This window comes from Hippocampus comes, unplaced genomic scaffold (assembly GCF_001891065.2).
Source record: "Hippocampus comes isolate QL1 unplaced genomic scaffold, H_comes_QL1_v1.1 scaffold108, whole genome shotgun sequence".
Taxonomy (NCBI): domain Eukaryota; kingdom Metazoa; phylum Chordata; class Actinopteri; order Syngnathiformes; family Syngnathidae; genus Hippocampus; species Hippocampus comes.
Genome location: NW_017805071.1, coordinates 564539 through 583125, shown reverse-complemented (window position 1 = coordinate 583125; position 18587 = coordinate 564539). Strand labels below are relative to the sequence as shown.

The 18587-nt window shown below is 40.7% G+C and overlaps 3 protein-coding genes across 10 annotated transcripts in view; 1 reads left to right on the top strand and 2 right to left on the bottom strand.

Moving 5' to 3' along the window:
• Positions 1-2297: 2297 nt before the first annotated feature.
• cutc (cutC copper transporter homolog (E. coli)) lies at positions 2298-5966 on the bottom strand. Its single transcript, XM_019864636.1, has 9 exons — positions 5839-5966; positions 5690-5768; positions 5278-5337; positions 4999-5208; positions 4574-4609; positions 4333-4466; positions 3930-3957; positions 3734-3839; positions 2298-3125 (listed from the first exon to the last, which is right to left on the bottom strand). The coding sequence occupies exons 2-9, from the start codon at positions 5757-5759 to the stop codon at positions 3014-3016; spliced, it is 756 nt and encodes a 251-aa protein (XP_019720195.1). The 5' UTR covers positions 5760-5768; positions 5839-5966; the 3' UTR covers positions 2298-3013.
• Positions 5967-6174: 208 nt separating this feature from the next.
• On the top strand, positions 6175-10085 carry cox15 (cytochrome c oxidase assembly homolog 15 (yeast)). Its single transcript, XM_019864625.1, has 9 exons — positions 6175-6372; positions 6662-6849; positions 6941-7063; positions 7525-7711; positions 7793-7960; positions 8046-8127; positions 8657-8811; positions 8890-9003; positions 9075-10085. The coding sequence occupies exons 1-9, from the start codon at positions 6298-6300 to the stop codon at positions 9204-9206; spliced, it is 1224 nt and encodes a 407-aa protein (XP_019720184.1). The 5' UTR covers positions 6175-6297; the 3' UTR covers positions 9207-10085.
• A 978-nt stretch (positions 10086-11063) lies between these two features.
• LOC109512701 (Kv channel-interacting protein 2) overlaps positions 11064-18587 on the bottom strand; it is a 110214-nt gene continuing 102690 nt past the window's right edge. For 4 of the 8 annotated variants that reach the window (XM_019864631.1, XM_019864630.1, XM_019864628.1 and 1 more), the window contains exons 2-8: positions 14586-14710; positions 14254-14496; positions 14049-14156; positions 13175-13279; positions 13010-13072; positions 12807-12876; positions 11064-12653 (exon numbers count right to left, since the gene is read on the bottom strand). In XM_019864631.1, coding sequence (XP_019720190.1) covers positions 12829-12876; positions 13010-13072; positions 13175-13279; positions 14049-14156; positions 14254-14496; positions 14586-14710 — 692 coding nt within the window. In that variant the 3' untranslated portion in view covers positions 11064-12653; positions 12807-12828. Of the gene's footprint in view, positions 12654-12806; positions 12877-13009; positions 13073-13174; positions 13280-14048; positions 14157-14253; positions 14497-14585; positions 14711-16827; positions 16927-18587 lie in introns of all 8 variants that reach the window. The other 4 variants (XM_019864635.1, XM_019864634.1, XM_019864633.1 and 1 more) reach the window with 3 other exon arrangements.

Sequence of the window (18587 nt, the reverse complement as noted above, 5' to 3'; positions counted from 1 at the left end):
AGGGGGGGGGGGGGGGTGAGAGAGAGAGAGAGAGAGAGAGAGAGAGAGAGAGAGAGAGAGAGCGAGAGATGTATCCCTGGAAAGCATTCTCCCCAAAATGGAAAATGTTTCAGAGAAAGGGTGGGGAATGAGCTCATTAAAGCCCCCCCTTTTCCTGTTTTCTTCCCCACCTCCCTGCACGACAAAAACAATTTAGCAACTGTCATCAGATTAAACTCGAGAAGCCATGCAATCCAACTCACTTCTTCACGGCCACGGAAAGCCTGTAAATACAAACAAAGAAAAGACTGTTTGGCCCAACCACTTTTTCTGTTTTCAAAATTCATGTCGCAGGCTAAGATTATAATTGTTTTTTTTTAAAGAATGAGTGAAACAAAATGTTGCGGTGGTGTACACATTCTTTTCTGTTGTAGCCATGTTCTTCCATGTGGTTATTTTCATTTTAATGGAACACAGATGCTTTGCTGTGTCACTCTATTTAGGAGAGGACAACCTCAAACAAATCCTCGCGACTATTTGACACACACGTGCATGCCATCATAAATGTGAACTCAGCTATGGAGTTACAGCACAGGAATGAACCGGGGATGGACCTGAGGTTAATGATTATAGACTGTATTTGACAATGCAACATGGCCCACAACGCAGACTCATTATGCACGTGCAGACTCAATGGACATGTGAAGTAAAAAAACAAAGTCCACAATGACATAACAGCACATAATAAAACGGTCATAAAAATGTCCTCTAAATTACCGGTATGACTATCGGCTTACATCAGTGGCTGACTGTCAAAGGACTTCACATGCCACTTAACAAATATTAACAACATCCCCTGATATTGACCACACAAAAGGGCAAGGTAAAAACAACAACAAGATATTTGGTTAATGGCAAAGAATAAAAATGTTGTTCATGTTAAACGCAACAATAAATTGATATGTAGTTCCTATGGCGAGAAAGTCTGGGGAAAGCAGAAAATTCCAGAACATAGGATTCAGAAGAGCAGTTTGTTAATGGCTATAAATTGAAGGATTTACATTCCGTACAACACTGAGCTGGTAACTTGCAAAGCAGCTCATCTTAGAATTTGTAGTAATAGCTTAATTCCAAAAAAATCACACAGGCCTAACAATGCATTTTTAAAATGGTGGCAAATTGAGATTATTTGTACTCACTGTGTATACTTATGCAAATACGTAAGTAGGCCACAACATGATGAAAATGCAGAAGAATGTTGGGCTGCGAGTACCAGATGTTCTCTAATCCGAGTCCTGAAAGCCACTTAATGCTGACATGGACAATACCAAACTTAAACACCTATACAGTAAATGTAGTTCTTCTGCTCTGCTTTGAGTCATTTCACTTGAACAAATCATTAACATCTCTGTGTAAAACAAGTCCATATCAAAATCGATAAAGACTCACAAGTGCCTACAGCGTGTCATTGGACTGTAATGCTCAGGATAGTATACAAAGTTCAGTGTTTACAGTTCATGATTCCATCAACTTTTAAAATGAACTGTCTTTGACATAAAAGCTGAGGAGCTCATCTATAAGGCCTTGGACTTGACTGTCCAGGTGTCATTGAGCCTCACCGCCTCGCTCAAGAGTTGCGGCACCGTTTGCCACTTTTCACGACATCTTGCCTTGCATCTATCTAAGAGTGTGATCAGGTTGAGTGTGTCATCGCCCACTTATTCATGTGTTGTGCAGCCCTAATATAATGTGTACTGTGAATGCTTACACTTACAAGAACATATCAACATGGACTGTCAATCTCCCATACCTGTATGCTGAGGTATTTGTTTGCGATCACGAGATAGTAAGAAATTTACAATGGTCTTGAAGGAGCACTGTATTTATATATGTCTTTATCTTACATTGATTTTATTTTGGTTTTTGGTCTAACAGATAGGGTTGCCCGGTGGCCCAGTGTTTAGCGTGTCGACCTCACAGTGCAGAGGTGAAGGGCTCGATTCCAGCCTCCCTGTGCGGAGTTTGCATGTTCTCCCCGTGCCTGAGTGGGTTTTCCCCGGGTATTCCGGTTTCCCACATTCCAAAAACATGCATGGCAGGTTAATGGAACACTCTAAATTGTCCCTAGGTGTGAGTGTGAGCGTGGGTGGTTGTTCGTCTGTGTGTGCCCTGCGATTGGCTGGCAACCGGTTCAGGGTGTCCCCCGCCAACTACCCGAAGACAGCTGGGATAGGCTCCAGCACTGACCGTGACGCTTATGAGGATAAAGCAGATCGGAAGATGGATGGATGGTCTAACAGATACATGAGCGACAAATGTCTAAAACACAGCAACTTTAATTGACATCAGAAAAAAATGCACAGTCCTGTGACTTTTGTCATGAAAAACACAATAAAAAGATCAGTTTCAGCTCATCTTCCAACAAAAGCAAGCTTCTGTAAATAGGTGGGGTTTCTCATACAAAAACACACAAATAAAACATACACTACAGCCCCAAAACTCCCAAATTGTGAGAAAGGATTTTCATTTAGCAAATCCAACTTTTAGATGAAAATGACATAAGTAGCAAAAACTCAGGGGGCGAAGCATGATATGGATGCATACATAGACATGTAAACAAATACATGCAGAATTTATTTTTTATTATTCACTTACAGTACATCTAATCAATGGTGCATGCTATGCCTGTCTGGAGAAAGAATAAATTTGGAGTTTTTAACATGCAAAGTTTTGACAAAATTGAAAGCGCCACTTTTTTCCCCCTAAACCAGTCTTACAGTTGTCTGCCACACTCATAAAAATTCACAAAAAAACCCACAAAAAGACCCAGTTAATGAATGAAAATCCACTATAATTGCATATTTGGCGAGGGTATAAATAATTGTATGTCGTGTGTGTAAATTATTTTTTTTCGATGTGTCTGAATGACGATAAACAAATTTGGGAAAGATCAGCTTATATTGGACTTAATAATTTGAATAAATAACTTTGGACGTATTGATTTAGTTATCAGCCATAACTTTCCACTTTCAATTCATAGGGTATTTTTGGCGATAGCATTAAAAGCGCGTACTTTGCTCACATCTGCCACCTTCAGGCTGTACTCTGGAGCCGTGAGAGCAGCTCCCATTGTCACGCAGCTGTTCCTGCAGGGTAAAAGAAACACGAGTCATTTTTTTTTATTTTGTCAGTATAAACCTAACAGTAGCACATTAGTAAAATGATAAGTTGGAAAAAAAAACTAATAACATTTGTCTCTCTTGCATACTGAAGCAGACTGAAGGGACCTCGGGCTGCTGAATAGTCAGAAAATTATGCAAAATTGGCAAAACTGCTCCTAAACATGTCTTTTATTGATGTTTTAAAAAATTGATTATACATTCCAAAAACTAAAACTTGACACAAATAACATTCAGTGTTATTCTAATAGTGTTCCTCATAAGTCACGCTACAAATGTAGCAGCTAAGATCAGGGTAACATCAGTTTGTTTACAGGGCTAATACTCGCTCAGTTATGCTAGCAGTGCTGATTTATCGAGTTGAACTCTGTGACTATTTATCAATACTACACACGTGTATAAGCTCATGCCATTAGGAGTGGCCATTTTTGAGAATCACACATGCATGTCAGTGAGGGGTGCAGCTTTGGTCTGAGACTCAGTTGGGAGGGTATGTATTCATTCAAGTGAGGCTAAAATAAAGTGCTTTTAGAACTGCAAACTTCCCCTTTAACTGACAGTCCATCTAAACAAACCTGAATTTCATTGCAGAATCTCTGCTGGAGCGAGCAGAGCAGTGGAACTCTTGAGCGCCTGACCCTTCTAAAATTCTTTGCAGATTTCTCTCTGTGATGCCACCCCCTGTATTACAAAGATTAAATAAACAAACTTTATTTATTTATTTTTTTAAGTCATAGAAACTATTCACACTAGCAAAAACAAAACACCAACCTGGCATGATGGTAATTCTACCTTTAGCCTGGAGGAGCAGAGAGTCACAAGTTAAGATGCAGGTATTGTGCAGTGGATCCTCAAAAGTTGCGTGCATACAATTCAGAATTTCATCAACATTTAGCAAATACTTCTTTTAGGAAGACCAAACAATAGAGAAACAGGCAGACTCTGTCCAGTTTTGGAAATGTTTTCAACACAGTGGATAAAAGTTTGCGCAAAAACAAACATAGGGTAACATCCAAGTTTTTAAAGGTCAAGCGCAAAAGAAAATTGATGGAATGAGGGCTGAGTGTGACAGTTTAAATCAGTAACAGATTCATTCTATTGCCATTATTTTTCTGATAGAGGTCTACCAGTGAGTCAGCCCTTGAGGGTCCACTGCAGATGAATTCATACATACTTGCTCTGTGAGGCGCTTAATGAGTGGGAGACCCTCCAGTGCAGAGCTGTCACAGCCACTGGTCAGCACACGCTGGAAACCTATCGACACCAGCATTTCCAAGGCAACCGCTGCATCACGGACCATGTCAAAAGCTGGAGATCGCAAAATACAGTGCATCAATATTTGGTTCCTGTCTGAATTTTTTTTTTAAATGTGGTCAAAAATATTGGCAGGCGAAACATGCATTTGAGTAGAGTACCTCGGTGGAAGGTGACAGGTAAAGGACGAGCAGCAGCTAGAGAGAAAAAGAGAAAACTGGACTATTAAAAATTGGTTTTATTGATGGTTTTCTTATACTTTGTAAGGCTTTAACAACAGCCCTGGTATCTTTTTAGATCAGGGATGGGAAACCTACGGTACATGAGCGTATATGCCCTGCAAGAGCATTCGATTTGGACCTAATTTTGAAAACCCTGAACGCCTGGGTTAGGGTTCAATAATCTCAGTGTTCACATTCCTATGTCGAGTCAGCATATTTTCTCTCTGTTTAGGTAAAGACCCTAAACTGTCCATAGATACAAATATGAGTGCCAAACCCGGCTCACCATCATCCCGAGGATGGATGCTAGTTATACTATGTATAATAAATTAAATGATGCAGTAAATTACACAGGCTTACACTACCCAGAAACTCCATACAGAGCTCTGCATCCACCTGTCCATCTTCCGTCAAGGCTCCCAGCACAAATCCATCAGCCCCATGGTTTTTCATCACCTCCATGTCTTTCATCATCACCTCCACTTCATGGTCAGAGTAAAGGAAGTCACCGCCACGGGGACGAATCATCACATAGACTGGGATTTTGACACATCTTTTAACAATCTGCAGCAGGCCTGTAAGTAGATTTAAAAGTACATTTACTAGACAATTGACGATTCTTTGTCCCACCAGAATGTGCTCACCAAGACTGGGAGTGAGCCCTCCTTCCATAAGACTACAACACAGCTCAAGCCGACCAGCACCTGACAGAAGACGACACAATTAGGCAGGTAGGTACCAACATGCAATCCATCTATCGATTCTGTGTACCACTTTTCCTCAGATTAAAACTGCACGCAATGGAAGTAATTTGCACAGCAGAGTGAAACAACGCCACGCTTCAGTTTTGCATTTGATTGTTTAATTTATATTTAGTGCCTGTAAGTGTGTTTGCATTCAAATAGATACTGTAATTTTGTATGTTCTCTGACTTTATTTTAATCTCTACGTTCAGGGGGAACTACTCTTAGTACGGTAATGTACTACGGTTTCTAAGAATGTCATGTGATTGTTTCTAAACGAGATTGAAGCACTGCACGAACTTCTCCTACCAACCTCCTCGCTCCGCATTGACGGCAGATTCCACGGAGTCCACACACACCTCCATGAGAAAGCTCTCTCCCATAATGACTGTCTGAAGAGGGACACAAAGAGACTATCCTTAATTTCTTACCTCTCGTAAGGGGTTTCATTTATACAGCTACCTGTCAAGCGAACATTCTAATACTGCGGTTGATAGTTCTCTGTTCAGCTGTGCGTAGCCAACGATCGCTAGCTCTTCCGGGGCGTTAATTTTAATGTACACGGTTGGGCGGCTAGCGTGAGGGAACATGTTAAGCTAGTCTACGGCGAGAGTGGAACCGCTTCGACGGGGTACGCTCTATCACAAAACAAAGAGACCCAAACGCGAGGGGTTTCGCAAAAAATAAAAATAAAAATGTAAACCTTCTTCACTAATTTTAAAATTGTAACACTTTGGATATGTTTGACATAGCTTTTATTCCAATTAAGTAAAAAAAAAAAATCACTAGCCATGTGGTGACGTCAGGAGTTCAGAGTTGAAAGTTGAACCTGACGTTTTGCAACATGCTTGTTTAAATGCTGTCATAACATTTCAACTGTGGCCAGCTTGTTTTACTTTGGTCGACGTTAGGAGGAAAATCATGTTACTAGCTCCAGTAAGGACAACGTTATTAAATGGATGCAAACGAGCCGGGGGAGGAATTCAACTCAGTAAAGTGAGTATCATATCTTTGAGCTAACTGCTAGCCTAGTTAGCTCGGAAGTGTTGAAAAAGGTCAAATTCTGTGCGAGAAATATTAGTTTAAGTATACTTGACATTAGACCTTATCAAACGTATTCAGTCACGTTTTTTTTACACTGGCAATTTTTCAATTAACGTTGTACGATTCTTGAAGGGATGCTAAACCAAGTGTGTGTGAGGGTGATGGGAGGGACATTTACACGTAAACTATATACACCTCAGAATAACGCAAAATGTCTCTCTACATAATGTGTCATGGACAGGGTGCACAGTTACGACAGTGGCTTGCGAGAAGGAGTCACAGCACAATTGCAGCCGAGGCAGGGGCTTCGTCCTCCCCCTCTGCAGCGGTCAGTGTTCCCAATGCAGCCACAAACAGGATAGTCGGTCGCTGGTTACTTGGCTGCAGCGGTCTTGTTGTTGGTGCTGTTGTACTTGGTGGCGTCACACGGTAAAAAAAAAATAAAATAATAAGTTAATGGTTGTCATCTGTGTGTCGCTACCTTTCATTTGATGATTAATGTATCTGTTGTATCAATCAGATTAACCGAATCCGGCCTGTCCATGGTTGACTGGCATCTGGTGCGAGAGATGAAACCCCCACAATCGCAGGAAGAATGGGAAGCAGAGTTTTCCAAATACCAGCAATTTCCTGAATTCAAGATGTAAGATTCTGTATTCTGTTCCTAAACACCCTTGTAAAAATACAATAAACAGTGCTGTGATGTATGCAACACACACACACAACATAGCAAAAATAACAAACACAAATTAATACAAGCACACATAACCAGCCATTTCATTTATTGAATAGTTTTCATTTATACATTTACCATTATGAGGACGACTTTGTGCTATTGAAGAGAATATCTGCATGGAAAATGTCTGCAATCCATAAATATCAAATTATTCTGCTCATATTGTTCTAAACTGCCAGGATATCGTAAGGTTGATATCCGGTTTTAAGCTTATCATCACACAAACACAAAAAGTGTCATTTCTTGATATATTCAGGAGGGGGGTTGTTTGACTGTTGAGGTAGATTTTCCTTGAAATGTGGCTTGAACTTCAGATTGTTAAACTTTTGGAGGTTCTGCAAACGTATGGCATCTTTTTGTCCTCTCAGAATGAACCATAACATGACTCTGCCTGAGTTTAAGTTCATCTTCTACATGGAGTGGGGTCATCGAATGTGGGGCAGGTTGGTGGGACTGGCCTACATCCTCCCCACCGTGTACTTCTGGAGGAGAGGCTACTTCACCCGCTCCATGAAGGGCAAAGTGCTTGGGCTTTGTGGATTTGTCTTCTTTCAGGTGAGTTGCATGTCAGGCTATTAATTATAATGACAGATGTGTTCACAGAAGTTGTTTGTGTACCTGTCTCTATCTTGTCAGGGCCTGTTGGGTTGGTACATGGTCAAAAGTGGCCTGGAGGAGAAGCCAGAGTCACACGACATCCCAAGAGTTAGCCAATATCGACTAAGCGCTCACCTTGGCTCTGCCTTACTCCTTTACTGTGCCAGTCTGTGGACTGGCCTTACCCTACTGCTGCCTGCTCACAAGGTACCATCTTATGTACATCCACGATTTCACATTTATTTATTTGTTCATATTAATAATCATGTTTTTTTTCGGCCTTCTTCACAAGTTGGCAGAAACCAAACGCCTCATGCAGCTTCGGAGGTTTGCCAAAGGAACAGGTGGACTGGTCTTCCTCACAGCTCTTTCAGGTCAGCTTTGGAGAGAAGTGCTATTTGTTCCACCTTATCATTTGAACGACAGAACCTACCTCTATGAGCAGTATTTACTGGGGTCAGTTTCTTTTTTTTTTTTTTTTTAATGGGGTGGGCGTTCTTAAATGTCCAGTTAAGGGAAATGTCTTCAAGCTTAGGTGTGGAACCTCATAACATTGCATTATAAATGGTAATTTCAGCACCAAATATTTTGTCATAACTATTTGATTAAAAAAAGTTAATTAGGATTTGAGCAATATTTATTGATGTCTTTTGACCCCAAAAAACTCCTAAAATCAAGTAAAACATGTTTGCATTTAAAAATAAAAGCAAAGAGAGTAACTTAAATAGAGCGGAAAATTTAAAAAAATAACTACATATTATCGAAACTAGTTTTAGCTTCTGTATCCTTACACTAAATATTTTTGGGGGCTTTGCACCTTGTTTGTTTTTGCATTTCCTTTGTAATAACCTGAAAAGAATCAAGTAGCACTGTATTTGAATAAATCACTCATAATGTTTGCAGGTGCTTTTGTGGCCGGTTTGGATGCTGGCCTGGTGTACAACTCCTTCCCTAAGATGGGAGAACGCTGGGTCCCTGATGACCTGCTGGCCTTCTCTCCCACCCTCAAGAACTTTTTTGAGAACCCCACGACAGTGCAGTTTGATCACAGAATCTTAGTATGTCACACAATTCACAGGGAGAATCTCAAGTTCGCTTGCTTACCTCATAAAATGTTGATTTTTCTTTTTGTCCAGGGAATATCCTCTTTGACGGCCATCACTGGACTGTATCTGTTCTCCAGAAGGATGGTGCTGCCCAGGAGAGCCAAGATAGCCATCAGCCTCCTCACAGCGATGGCATATGGACAGGTAGGCTCGCACATAGCATGTCGATCGCACGGGGACTCAGAACAGTTTTCATCTGTTCCCTCGTTCCTCAGGTTGCACTGGGGATTAGTACCCTGTTACTGTATGTGCCCACCCCACTGGCAGCGACTCACCAGTCTGGATCCGTGGCGCTGCTCTCGCTGGCCATTTGGGTTCTAGCTGAGCTCCGAAAGATGCCTAAATAATGATGGACACATCCTGGACGAGCCATTACTTGTTTCTTTTAAAGTAAGGCACTCAAGCAGACAAATAAGATGGAAACCTCGATGCACACGATCGACAGCCATTTCTTCATGCGCCTGAGAAGTTGGTTTGGATCGTATTTCCTCAAATAGCGAATGTCCATTTTCATCTGCGCCTGGTGTGTCATCCACAAATCAATGCCTTAGTCAAATATACACATCTGTTTTCTTATCAGGAAAAATAGGGACCCAAGTTTATCTTCTCAGTTCATAGACACCATTTACACATTGACAATGTGTTCACAAGAGTTAGTGGCTGAAGGTGTTTGAAGTCTGTTGCTAACAAATCATGTAAATTTTCTGGTGTGGAATCTTACATGTTGCAAACGAGTCCCCTGTGCACTTTTAAAGATCATTTTGGTAATGAGACATCATTTTAAATGGCAATTAGTGTTCCAATACACACCGACATAAGGATGCTCTTCATTGTTGTGCACAACCATGTTCGTGTTCACATGACACTAAAAAACGTATTTGTTCTGCCCTGGTTCATTTCTTTGTAATGGTTATATTAATTTGTTCTAAACTCTGAAAAACTTTTAATTTACAAATAATGTAGTAAAATGAAATTCACAAAGCGTGAAATGGGTATCCTTGGCTACTATTTGAGGAAATTCGTTGTCAAAACAATCACATTTACCAGTCGTATCCCAGCTGTACAATTTCATGCTGGTTTTCAGCTGGAAAGGATGCATTTAAGAATGAATTTCTGTTTATGAAGCCACATTCAGAATGTAATTATAAAACAAGTTATGTGTTTCCATCACTCAACTGCCAGTTAGCTGAGCAAGATGTGGCTCTTGAAATTATTACTGTATAAAATGTATATTTAAATCATGAATTTGTTTGTGATGACAGTGACGAAAAATTAAGGCTAGATGTAGTTTTATTTCTTGTATTATTTAAATAAAATGTACAGTTGAAAAAAAAACTGGAGTCCTGTTTGCATAGTAACTGTGAATTTTATTGTCTGTACAAAATATACATATTTAGAATAATTAACTATTTAGAGGCGCGCTAACAAAAATGGTTACAACAGACTAGTAGATTTTCTTTTTTAAATTCTAGACAAACTACATGCAGAGAATGAGCAGCTTTGACTTGTGAGAGCTGATGAGTGGCAAGGGCCAATCAGAGCCAAACCACTGGCTGGAAAAAACATTAAAATTAATGCTAAAAGGTTGGAAGTGTTTATTCGGATTCGGGATTTCACTGTGATTAAAGTCCTCTCGCTCATTATTGTTCTTCATTTGTAGACCATGGAATATTTTTTTATTATTAGTAAAGACACACACACACACACACACCCAAAAGATCACAGTAGATCACATAACCTCTTATGTCTCTGACTGATCCTTGCCAATTACCAACAGCGTCTTTCTTCCTGTGCAGATGTATGCAAAATGGGTCTCCTCTCTTATGATTTTTTTTTTCTTTGGTGTTCCAGAGAAAATTGGGGCAAGATGGCAAAGGGGGGGGTTGGTGGTGGTAAAACAAGTTTGAGGTTTTTCTCTCATTCACTAACACACATTTTTTAATTCACAATGTGGCCTATAATTTGGGGGTTTTCAAAGTGTGTGACAGTGTACTTCATCTGACTTGCCTTCAAAGGTGAAGTCAACCCCCAAATTTTCTTTACAATATGTTCTATACACCTCCACTAGTCTAAACACGGCATTCTGATTAATATTGTCTTTGCTCTATGTACAGCACTTTGTATACAGTGGTGGTTGTTTTAAAGTGCGCTATAAATACAGTTGAGTTGAGTTGTGTCATGAGTTAAGCAGCAAAATCCACCCGTTTTTTTACCCATTTCAGGGGGCGACCATTTTTTGTCAACTGAAAATGACATATCAGGTCTCAGGTTATGACCAATCACGGCTCACCTGTATATTCTGAAACTGAGCTACGGTTGGTTGTTCACGGAGCCCTGAGCAACTGTGATGTCATTTTCAGTCAACAGCAAGTGGCAATAGGGCTGCACCCTGAGACAGGGGGGATGGGGGGGGGGGGGGGAATTTTACCGCTTAACTCATGTTCCATGAGAATGAGAATGCCGTGTTTAGACTCGTGAGGCTGAATAGAAGTTATTATTCTAAAGAACATTTTACAGTAGACTTCCCCTTTAAACATACCTATGCAAGTTTATGAAACATGCAATGGAACCTCCATTTAAAAAACTTTTTTTTTCCCCATTAAAAAGAACATAGGTATGTACTTCATTCTGCGAAGGAGATAAAAATCACAATTAAAAAGTTTACTTTAACTACAGCATTTACTCACATTTTAATACTCTTCTAGTACCATAGAAATATAAAGTAAAAATTCTGTGAAACAAAACCAAAACATACGGTAATCGTACTCACCCTTTGTAGACCCCTGCGAAGAAGAAACAGAAATGGGTTTACAGAGTGATGCGGTCAGTGACATTTTAAATAGATTTCTGTATTGAAGTGCATGTCAAAAACAAAAGGTAAAGCAAAAATGATTTTTGAGCCATATTAGTCCTAATTTTATTTTTCACTTGAATTCATAACTCTTTTGTAGTGTTTCACTCTGGAGGTTCCACTGCATAGTCCTTTCTTTAATTTTATTTTCCCCCTCAAGCTGCTGCGCCGCCCCTGAATTCCTTTTCGTCTGCCTCACACTCTGAAAACCTGCTAATTTCTTTTTGTTTCAAAGACCCCGCTCTAATCACATGATTCATCTGATCACAAAGTTCACAAACACGGTCTGCAGTCTATGACACTCCCCACAAATGTTTCATTAAAGGCTAGAACCACTGCGGTGGTCTGTCAGCTATGGTGCATGATCGTCAGCAGACACCTACAGCTAAGACGGACGGAAATGGTTTGGAAGGCCAAGACTCGTTCTCGCAGAATCCGCTGAATGAAGAAGGGTGTTGTTCCCAGTCGATTCCTCCATAGAGGCAAGATGGAGAAGTCACGGTCATCCTGTTGCACATGCACTTTGCACAAGCGTTGAGGCACCTGTGGATGACCGGGAAACAGCAGACGGACAAGCGGACTTCGGAGCGTCGCGATAAATAGCGTCATCGTCGGATATAAGTGACATCATCATGCGATTTTGAAATCAGTTCCGAGTTTAAGCCTGACGCCCTTGGAATCTCCCAGGAATGTCGCAATTGCTCTCGCCCGGCGTGAGTGCGTCAGATTCCTTTTTTGTGTCACAGGGGCACATGCACAAAGTCAGTGATGAGGTTTTGGGGGCGGCAGCATCCTCACTTGGAGCGCTACCATTCTGGCAGGAATAGAAGAAGTGGCAAGAAAAGAGGTTGGCGGGGGTGGTGGGGGGCGAGGTGGTTGGCTTTGTGCTCGTGTCTGTCAGCCCGCTGCTTGCCTTCTACCCCCCGGTGTTCCTCCACACTGCCTGATGAGGAGTGGACTTCCACGGTTGCTTCACCGTAGCCCGTTGCTTCCCATCCAGAGGAGCTGAACACACACATACCCACACACGCACACACATACACGCTCCCTCTTTCAACCCTGATTCATTTGACCCCACCCCCCTCCCCCAACCCTGAAACCAGCACCCTTCTTGGTCCTTAGATGACATTGTCAAATAGCTGCATGGACTGCATGATGTTCTCGTCCTGGGGACAAAGTAAATTTTTGGGGGGGGGGGGGGGGAAACAGCGTTATCGATCTAACCTATTTATCCAACTATCTCATTCCATTTGTGATTCCCAGACAGTCTATTTCGCTATCTATCTATAAGTGCTTTACCTTTTTACACGACTCAATGAATTCCTCTATTGTAACCACTCCATCTTTATTTCGGTCCATTTTCTGAAAGGGGAAAAAAAAAAACCATCAGCCAGAGATTTAATAATTACAAAAAGTAAAAGTGCACAGTTACAATCATTCCTATTTGTTTGTTTGTTTGTTGACCTGGAAAAAGTTCTCGACATGCTCTCTGGGGGCATCATCCTGCATCGTGGGATACGTGTACTTTCCCATCATGTCGTAGATGGACTTCATGATGTCCAGCATCTCCTGCAAAGACAAAGTGCCATGAGTGATGGAGAATACATTAGTGGAGATCTCAGAGCTAAAATGGAAATAATTAGTCGTGAGCGTATGAGGCAAGGTGAGATATTCCAACAGTCGCAGTATTGCAAAATAAATCTTTCAAACAACACATACAAATAAACACTAGCAGCATGGAATCATTCAATAGCACTTATCAAGAGATGGCAGTAGAGCTCTATTGCTGTTTTTTTTTTTTTTGAAGCTGTACACCTATTTGAATCCATATTTTCACTTCTTAAATTAAGATTCGACTTGTCCTGCAAAATGACAATCTGTAATAGGGCTGGGTTTTAAAAAAAATCAATTTATCAAATCGATTTTCCTTTACATAGCACGATATTCATTCATTAAACCATAAATCGATTGTTTTAATGTCTCCCTCCTCCCCATAAATTTAAGTGATTTCTCGCGTCATGGGAGATCTCGTTACAATGCATCGAAACAAAATGGCGGAAGCGCTGAAATCAGGCCCAACAAGCATAACGCGGTTTAAATGAATGACAAAAAATGAATAAATACATAAAAGTAGGATTAATCAATCTATGATATGAAAAATCATTTAAAAATATTTGTATTTTTAAGCCTGTCAATAAATAAATGAATATATACTGCAGGATTTTTCAAGTCCACAATCAGATTAACTGTAGCAGACTGTTTTGCATAATCCAGGCCGAAGGTTAATGACCTGAACGATTGCGATAAAAATAATTGCAAAAAGAAGAAGCACACTGACGTCTTTGGTGATGCAGCCATCCTTGTTCAGGTCGTAGAGGTTAAAGGCCCAGTTTAAGCGGTCGTTAATGGTCCCTCTCAGGATGATAGACAGGCCAAATACAAAGTCCTGACACAGGATTAAATAAATTATCATGGATCTTCCGACAGCGGCAACATGCTCGTGTGCCCAAGGGTGTCTGATATAGAAAGAACAAAAAGATCACCTCAAAGCTAACTGAACCGTTCTTGTCGGTGTCGAAGGCTTCAAACAAGAAGTGCGCATACGTACTCGAATCTGTAAAGACGCAGCACAAACGTAAAGGAAATGCAAAAGCTCCCAACATCCCAAAAACCTCTCTGAATAGTGGGGGATGACTACAAATCAGTTGTGACTCACCTCCCTGGGGAAAGAACTGCGAGTAGATGTTCTTAAAGTTCTCCTCATTCACCACACCGCTCGGACACTCCTGGCAAACAAAAAATGTCAAAGAAACAAGATGGAAGAATAAATAACCGTGCCATATGCATGCGTGGTCTTTCCTTCCAGTTGGCCTACGTTTTTGAAGCCCCTGTAGAGAACCTGCAGCTCCTTTTTGGTGAACTTGGTCTGCTCCTGCAATTTATCCATGCTTTCCGGCCGGTGGCACACGGTGGAGAGCTCAAAGTCATCTTCTACGCTGTCTGCGCGAGACACACACATACACACTCGGGTAAGCATTACAACAAGCATGTCAGTGTATGTCTCATGCCATACTCTTGGCACAGTATGATGACAACCACAACAAACGGAGCAATTAAGAAAAGAGCAATTTGAAAAGGAGGGAAAAAAAAATACAAGCTGAAACCAAGTTGTAAAGTGAGTTGAGGAGAAAACGACGGTGCGATATAAACATGTGCAGAGACCATAACCAGCAGACATTTCATATTTTATTCTCACTCGACCCCGAGCTCGACCTCGAGAAGCTATTACCTTTATAACCCATTCAAATGAACAATAAAAGCTCTGTCATTGTGCATAAAACTCTCTCCCTCTCTAACAAATAAGCACGCACTCACACATGCTTCCCAACACAGTTTTTCCTCAAATTGTGTCCCCTACTCTTACATTTGCCGAGTCCCATCGAACACGGTTGAACACACGCACGTTAAAAAGCTAAATTCCCTTTGGACTCTGTTGCTAACCAAATCAGCAGCATCTAGTGAAGTAAAATCTCTGAGGTTGAGTTTAAGAATGCAGACGTAGGGCATGTTCTAAAAAAAAAAAAAAAAAAAGTTCCCTGTGCGGTTTTGAAGAGAATATTATAGGACCGTATTTTCCGCACTATAAAGCGCACCTAAAAGCATTCGATTTTCTGGATCAATATTTTGATTTCTTGGACGTAGTATTATAATTGTTCTGTAAAGCGCTTTGTTACAGCTGCAGCGGTTGTGAAAGCTCTTTATAAATAAAGTTGTATTGTATTGTATTCCCTTGAGCGTCACTCCATATAGTGGTTGCATAACGCAACCGCATAATATAATGCGGTGCGCCCTATATATGAAAACAGTTTTAAATTAGGCCATTTATTGAAGGTGAGCCTTATACTCCGAAGCGCCTTATAGTGCAGAAAATACAGTATATGGAGATGTCATATTTATTGGAAATTACAGTTCCAGCAGACTCAGATCTGGACTCTAAACAACATTGTGTGTGTCCGTGGAGCTACGCTTATCGCGAATAGTCATTTTATTTTGCTTTGAAGTCCATTTAATAGACATTGGCAGTGGCAATATTATGTGCGGTACAAATGTAGGCCTCACTCTTCTGCAGTTGAGTCCATAAACTGCGAGCAGTTATATTTGTGGAACTACAGTCATTTAAAAAAATACAATAAATTAAGAAATTGTGAACTAAAGTAAACTTAAATATTAAAATACAAAATAAATGGGGCCTCAAATGAAATGTTAACTTCCTCGCACTGAATGAAAATGAGGAGTAATATGAAAGCATGAGAAGTGAGTTAAACAAAAACACTGCAGAAAATGAAAGTGAGCATGTTAATAAAGGCCAACATTTCACTAAATATCGCACCCAAGTCTGTCACGTATCATCTGCAAAATGTCAAAATGCTCCCAGTCAAGATGCTAGCCTGATGCACATTTCTGAAACATAACAAAAGAACGTGACTTTTCAAAATCTACTGCTCACTGAATCTCATGAAATCTTTTTGTACTTGATATAGATTACATACCGAGAAGAGGTGTACTTGGGCATCAATGAGAAAAAGATGTTTTTTTTCTTTTTTAAAATTCATGTGGTACCATTTGAGTTGCACATCTTAAGGACTGTTTCAAACAAACAATTGTAACACAATCACAATTTGAAAAGAAAACCAAAAACGCTTACAAACCAAAAATGGTACAACAATGCCAAAGATGAATTCCAAGCTACAGCATTAACTTTCCCAATTGTGCCACTTCGCGGGATGTGAAAAATCTAAATCCATGAAAGAGAAAACCTGCCTTCTCTCCAATTGCGATTGCGAACACACAAAAGGACACAATTTGCCTAATCTGAGAAATGGGACATTTCAGTTGGAAAACAGAATGCACTGGCAAAAACCAAAACGATAAAAGCACAGGTGTTCCGTGTTCCTTGCACTACACATCAGGCAGCCAAGTATCCAATATGGTGTTCAAGTGGTTTGTTTGGGCCATTGTCACCAGAACGTGTCGGCAGCGGCCTGGTGTTCATCCCCGAGAGAAGCAGGACTCATAAGATAAAGTAAAAAACGTGGATAAAGTGAAGGAGGACTTGCTTTGACTGATTGAGGGAGCGGCCGAGGGCGTGCAGCACGGCAGCAGCTTGAGGAATCGCTGCTTTATGCTTTTTTTGCTTTGGCTGTTGGAAGGATTGCCTGTAATCACCAACCATAGCACAAAGGTTAGAAACACTGGTTACATACAGTGCATGCGAGGAGAAAAAGAAAAAACACACCAACACACGCCTTAGTACATACATCATGCCGGAGACACATGAAAACACGCCGACATGCTCTGATTGCCTGCTGACCCGGCCAAGTAATGAGATCCACATAAAACCTTAGAAAGCAATCCCACACCAGTTCATCTGAATATCACTTCACTTTTGAATGACATTTCATTTGCAACACCATTCTAACCGCCTCCAAGTCCAACACCATATTTAGATCCACATAAAACCTTAGAAAGCAATCCCACACCGGTTCATCTGAATATCACTTCACTTTTGAATTTCATTTGCAAAACCATTCTAACCGCCTCCAAGTCCAACACTATATTATACCAGGACAAATACACAGAGGAAACAGAATGAATAAGGGAAGTGAACATGGGCCCAAAAAGTGGATGACCACATGCTCTTTAGTTACCACGGCAACGGGCATGCCAGCCTTGAGGTCTAAAATTTAGACCCCTGGTTGAGATCATTTAAACTCTAAATCAGGTGTTAAAAATGTGGTGATCGCAGGCCTGTTCTAAAAATATCTCACCACTGACACGCAACTATTTTTTGGGGAGGTGTGTTGCTATTCTGAAAAACAACAACAAAAACACTTCCAGTTGCTCGTAAACAGCATCGAATCTTGCTATTCTTTTTAAATCACATGTAGATTGGTGTAAATTTTATGATGACAGAAAACAAACAAAAAAAAAAAACCACACGAGCGTGTATGAAACTTCACTTTAATCAGTACCAATTTTATGATGACAGAAAACAAACAAAAAAAAAAAAAACACACGAATGTGTATGAAACTTCACTTTAATCAGTACGGAAGACAGTGTGTGACCAAATTTAGCAAGGGGAGTCATTGAACTATGTAAACCACTGTGTGACGAAGCAACACGATCAGAAATGAAAAGTCCATTGTTTGCTCGCTGTATAAGGATCGCGGTAGAAAATTAACCATTTCAAAACTGAGAAGATGCCACTGAAATAAATTGATAATCTGCAACTCTGCTCCTAAATGTGAAGCGAGGAAACAACTCGCAGCATAATGATCCAAACGGATACTGATGCTAATTCTGGTAAATTTCTACCCTTTGCGCGGTGCCATATGCACACTGCACGCTACTGACTGCAGGGCTACTGAGACCACACTCCTTGCATGCATTGTGCAATCCGCATTCCACCCTAAAAGCTTGCTCCCTAGACCGGGAATACTGAGAGCATACGTCTGGCGACAGCCAGTCGATTAAGTTCAGATGATATTACCGCGATACATGCATTTGAGCGACAATGGCCAATAAATCAACCGAGATAACAGCAGTGACAACAAAAATGAAGTCAGATTTGATTGAGGAAACAAGGAGGAGCTGATGAGGTCCAGGGGGGATCAATTAAGACGTCAAAGAACTGAGGGGGGTGTACTCGAGTTTTTCCACAAGACTATTAAGGCTACATCACCGTATCCTTAGGCAACGGTGATGACAACCAGTATGTTTAATTACATATTAGACAAAGGCAAGAGCATTTCAGAATGTGGAAAACATGGTTTATTTTGTACTGGCATGGGTAACACGGCGGATTAGTGGTTAGCG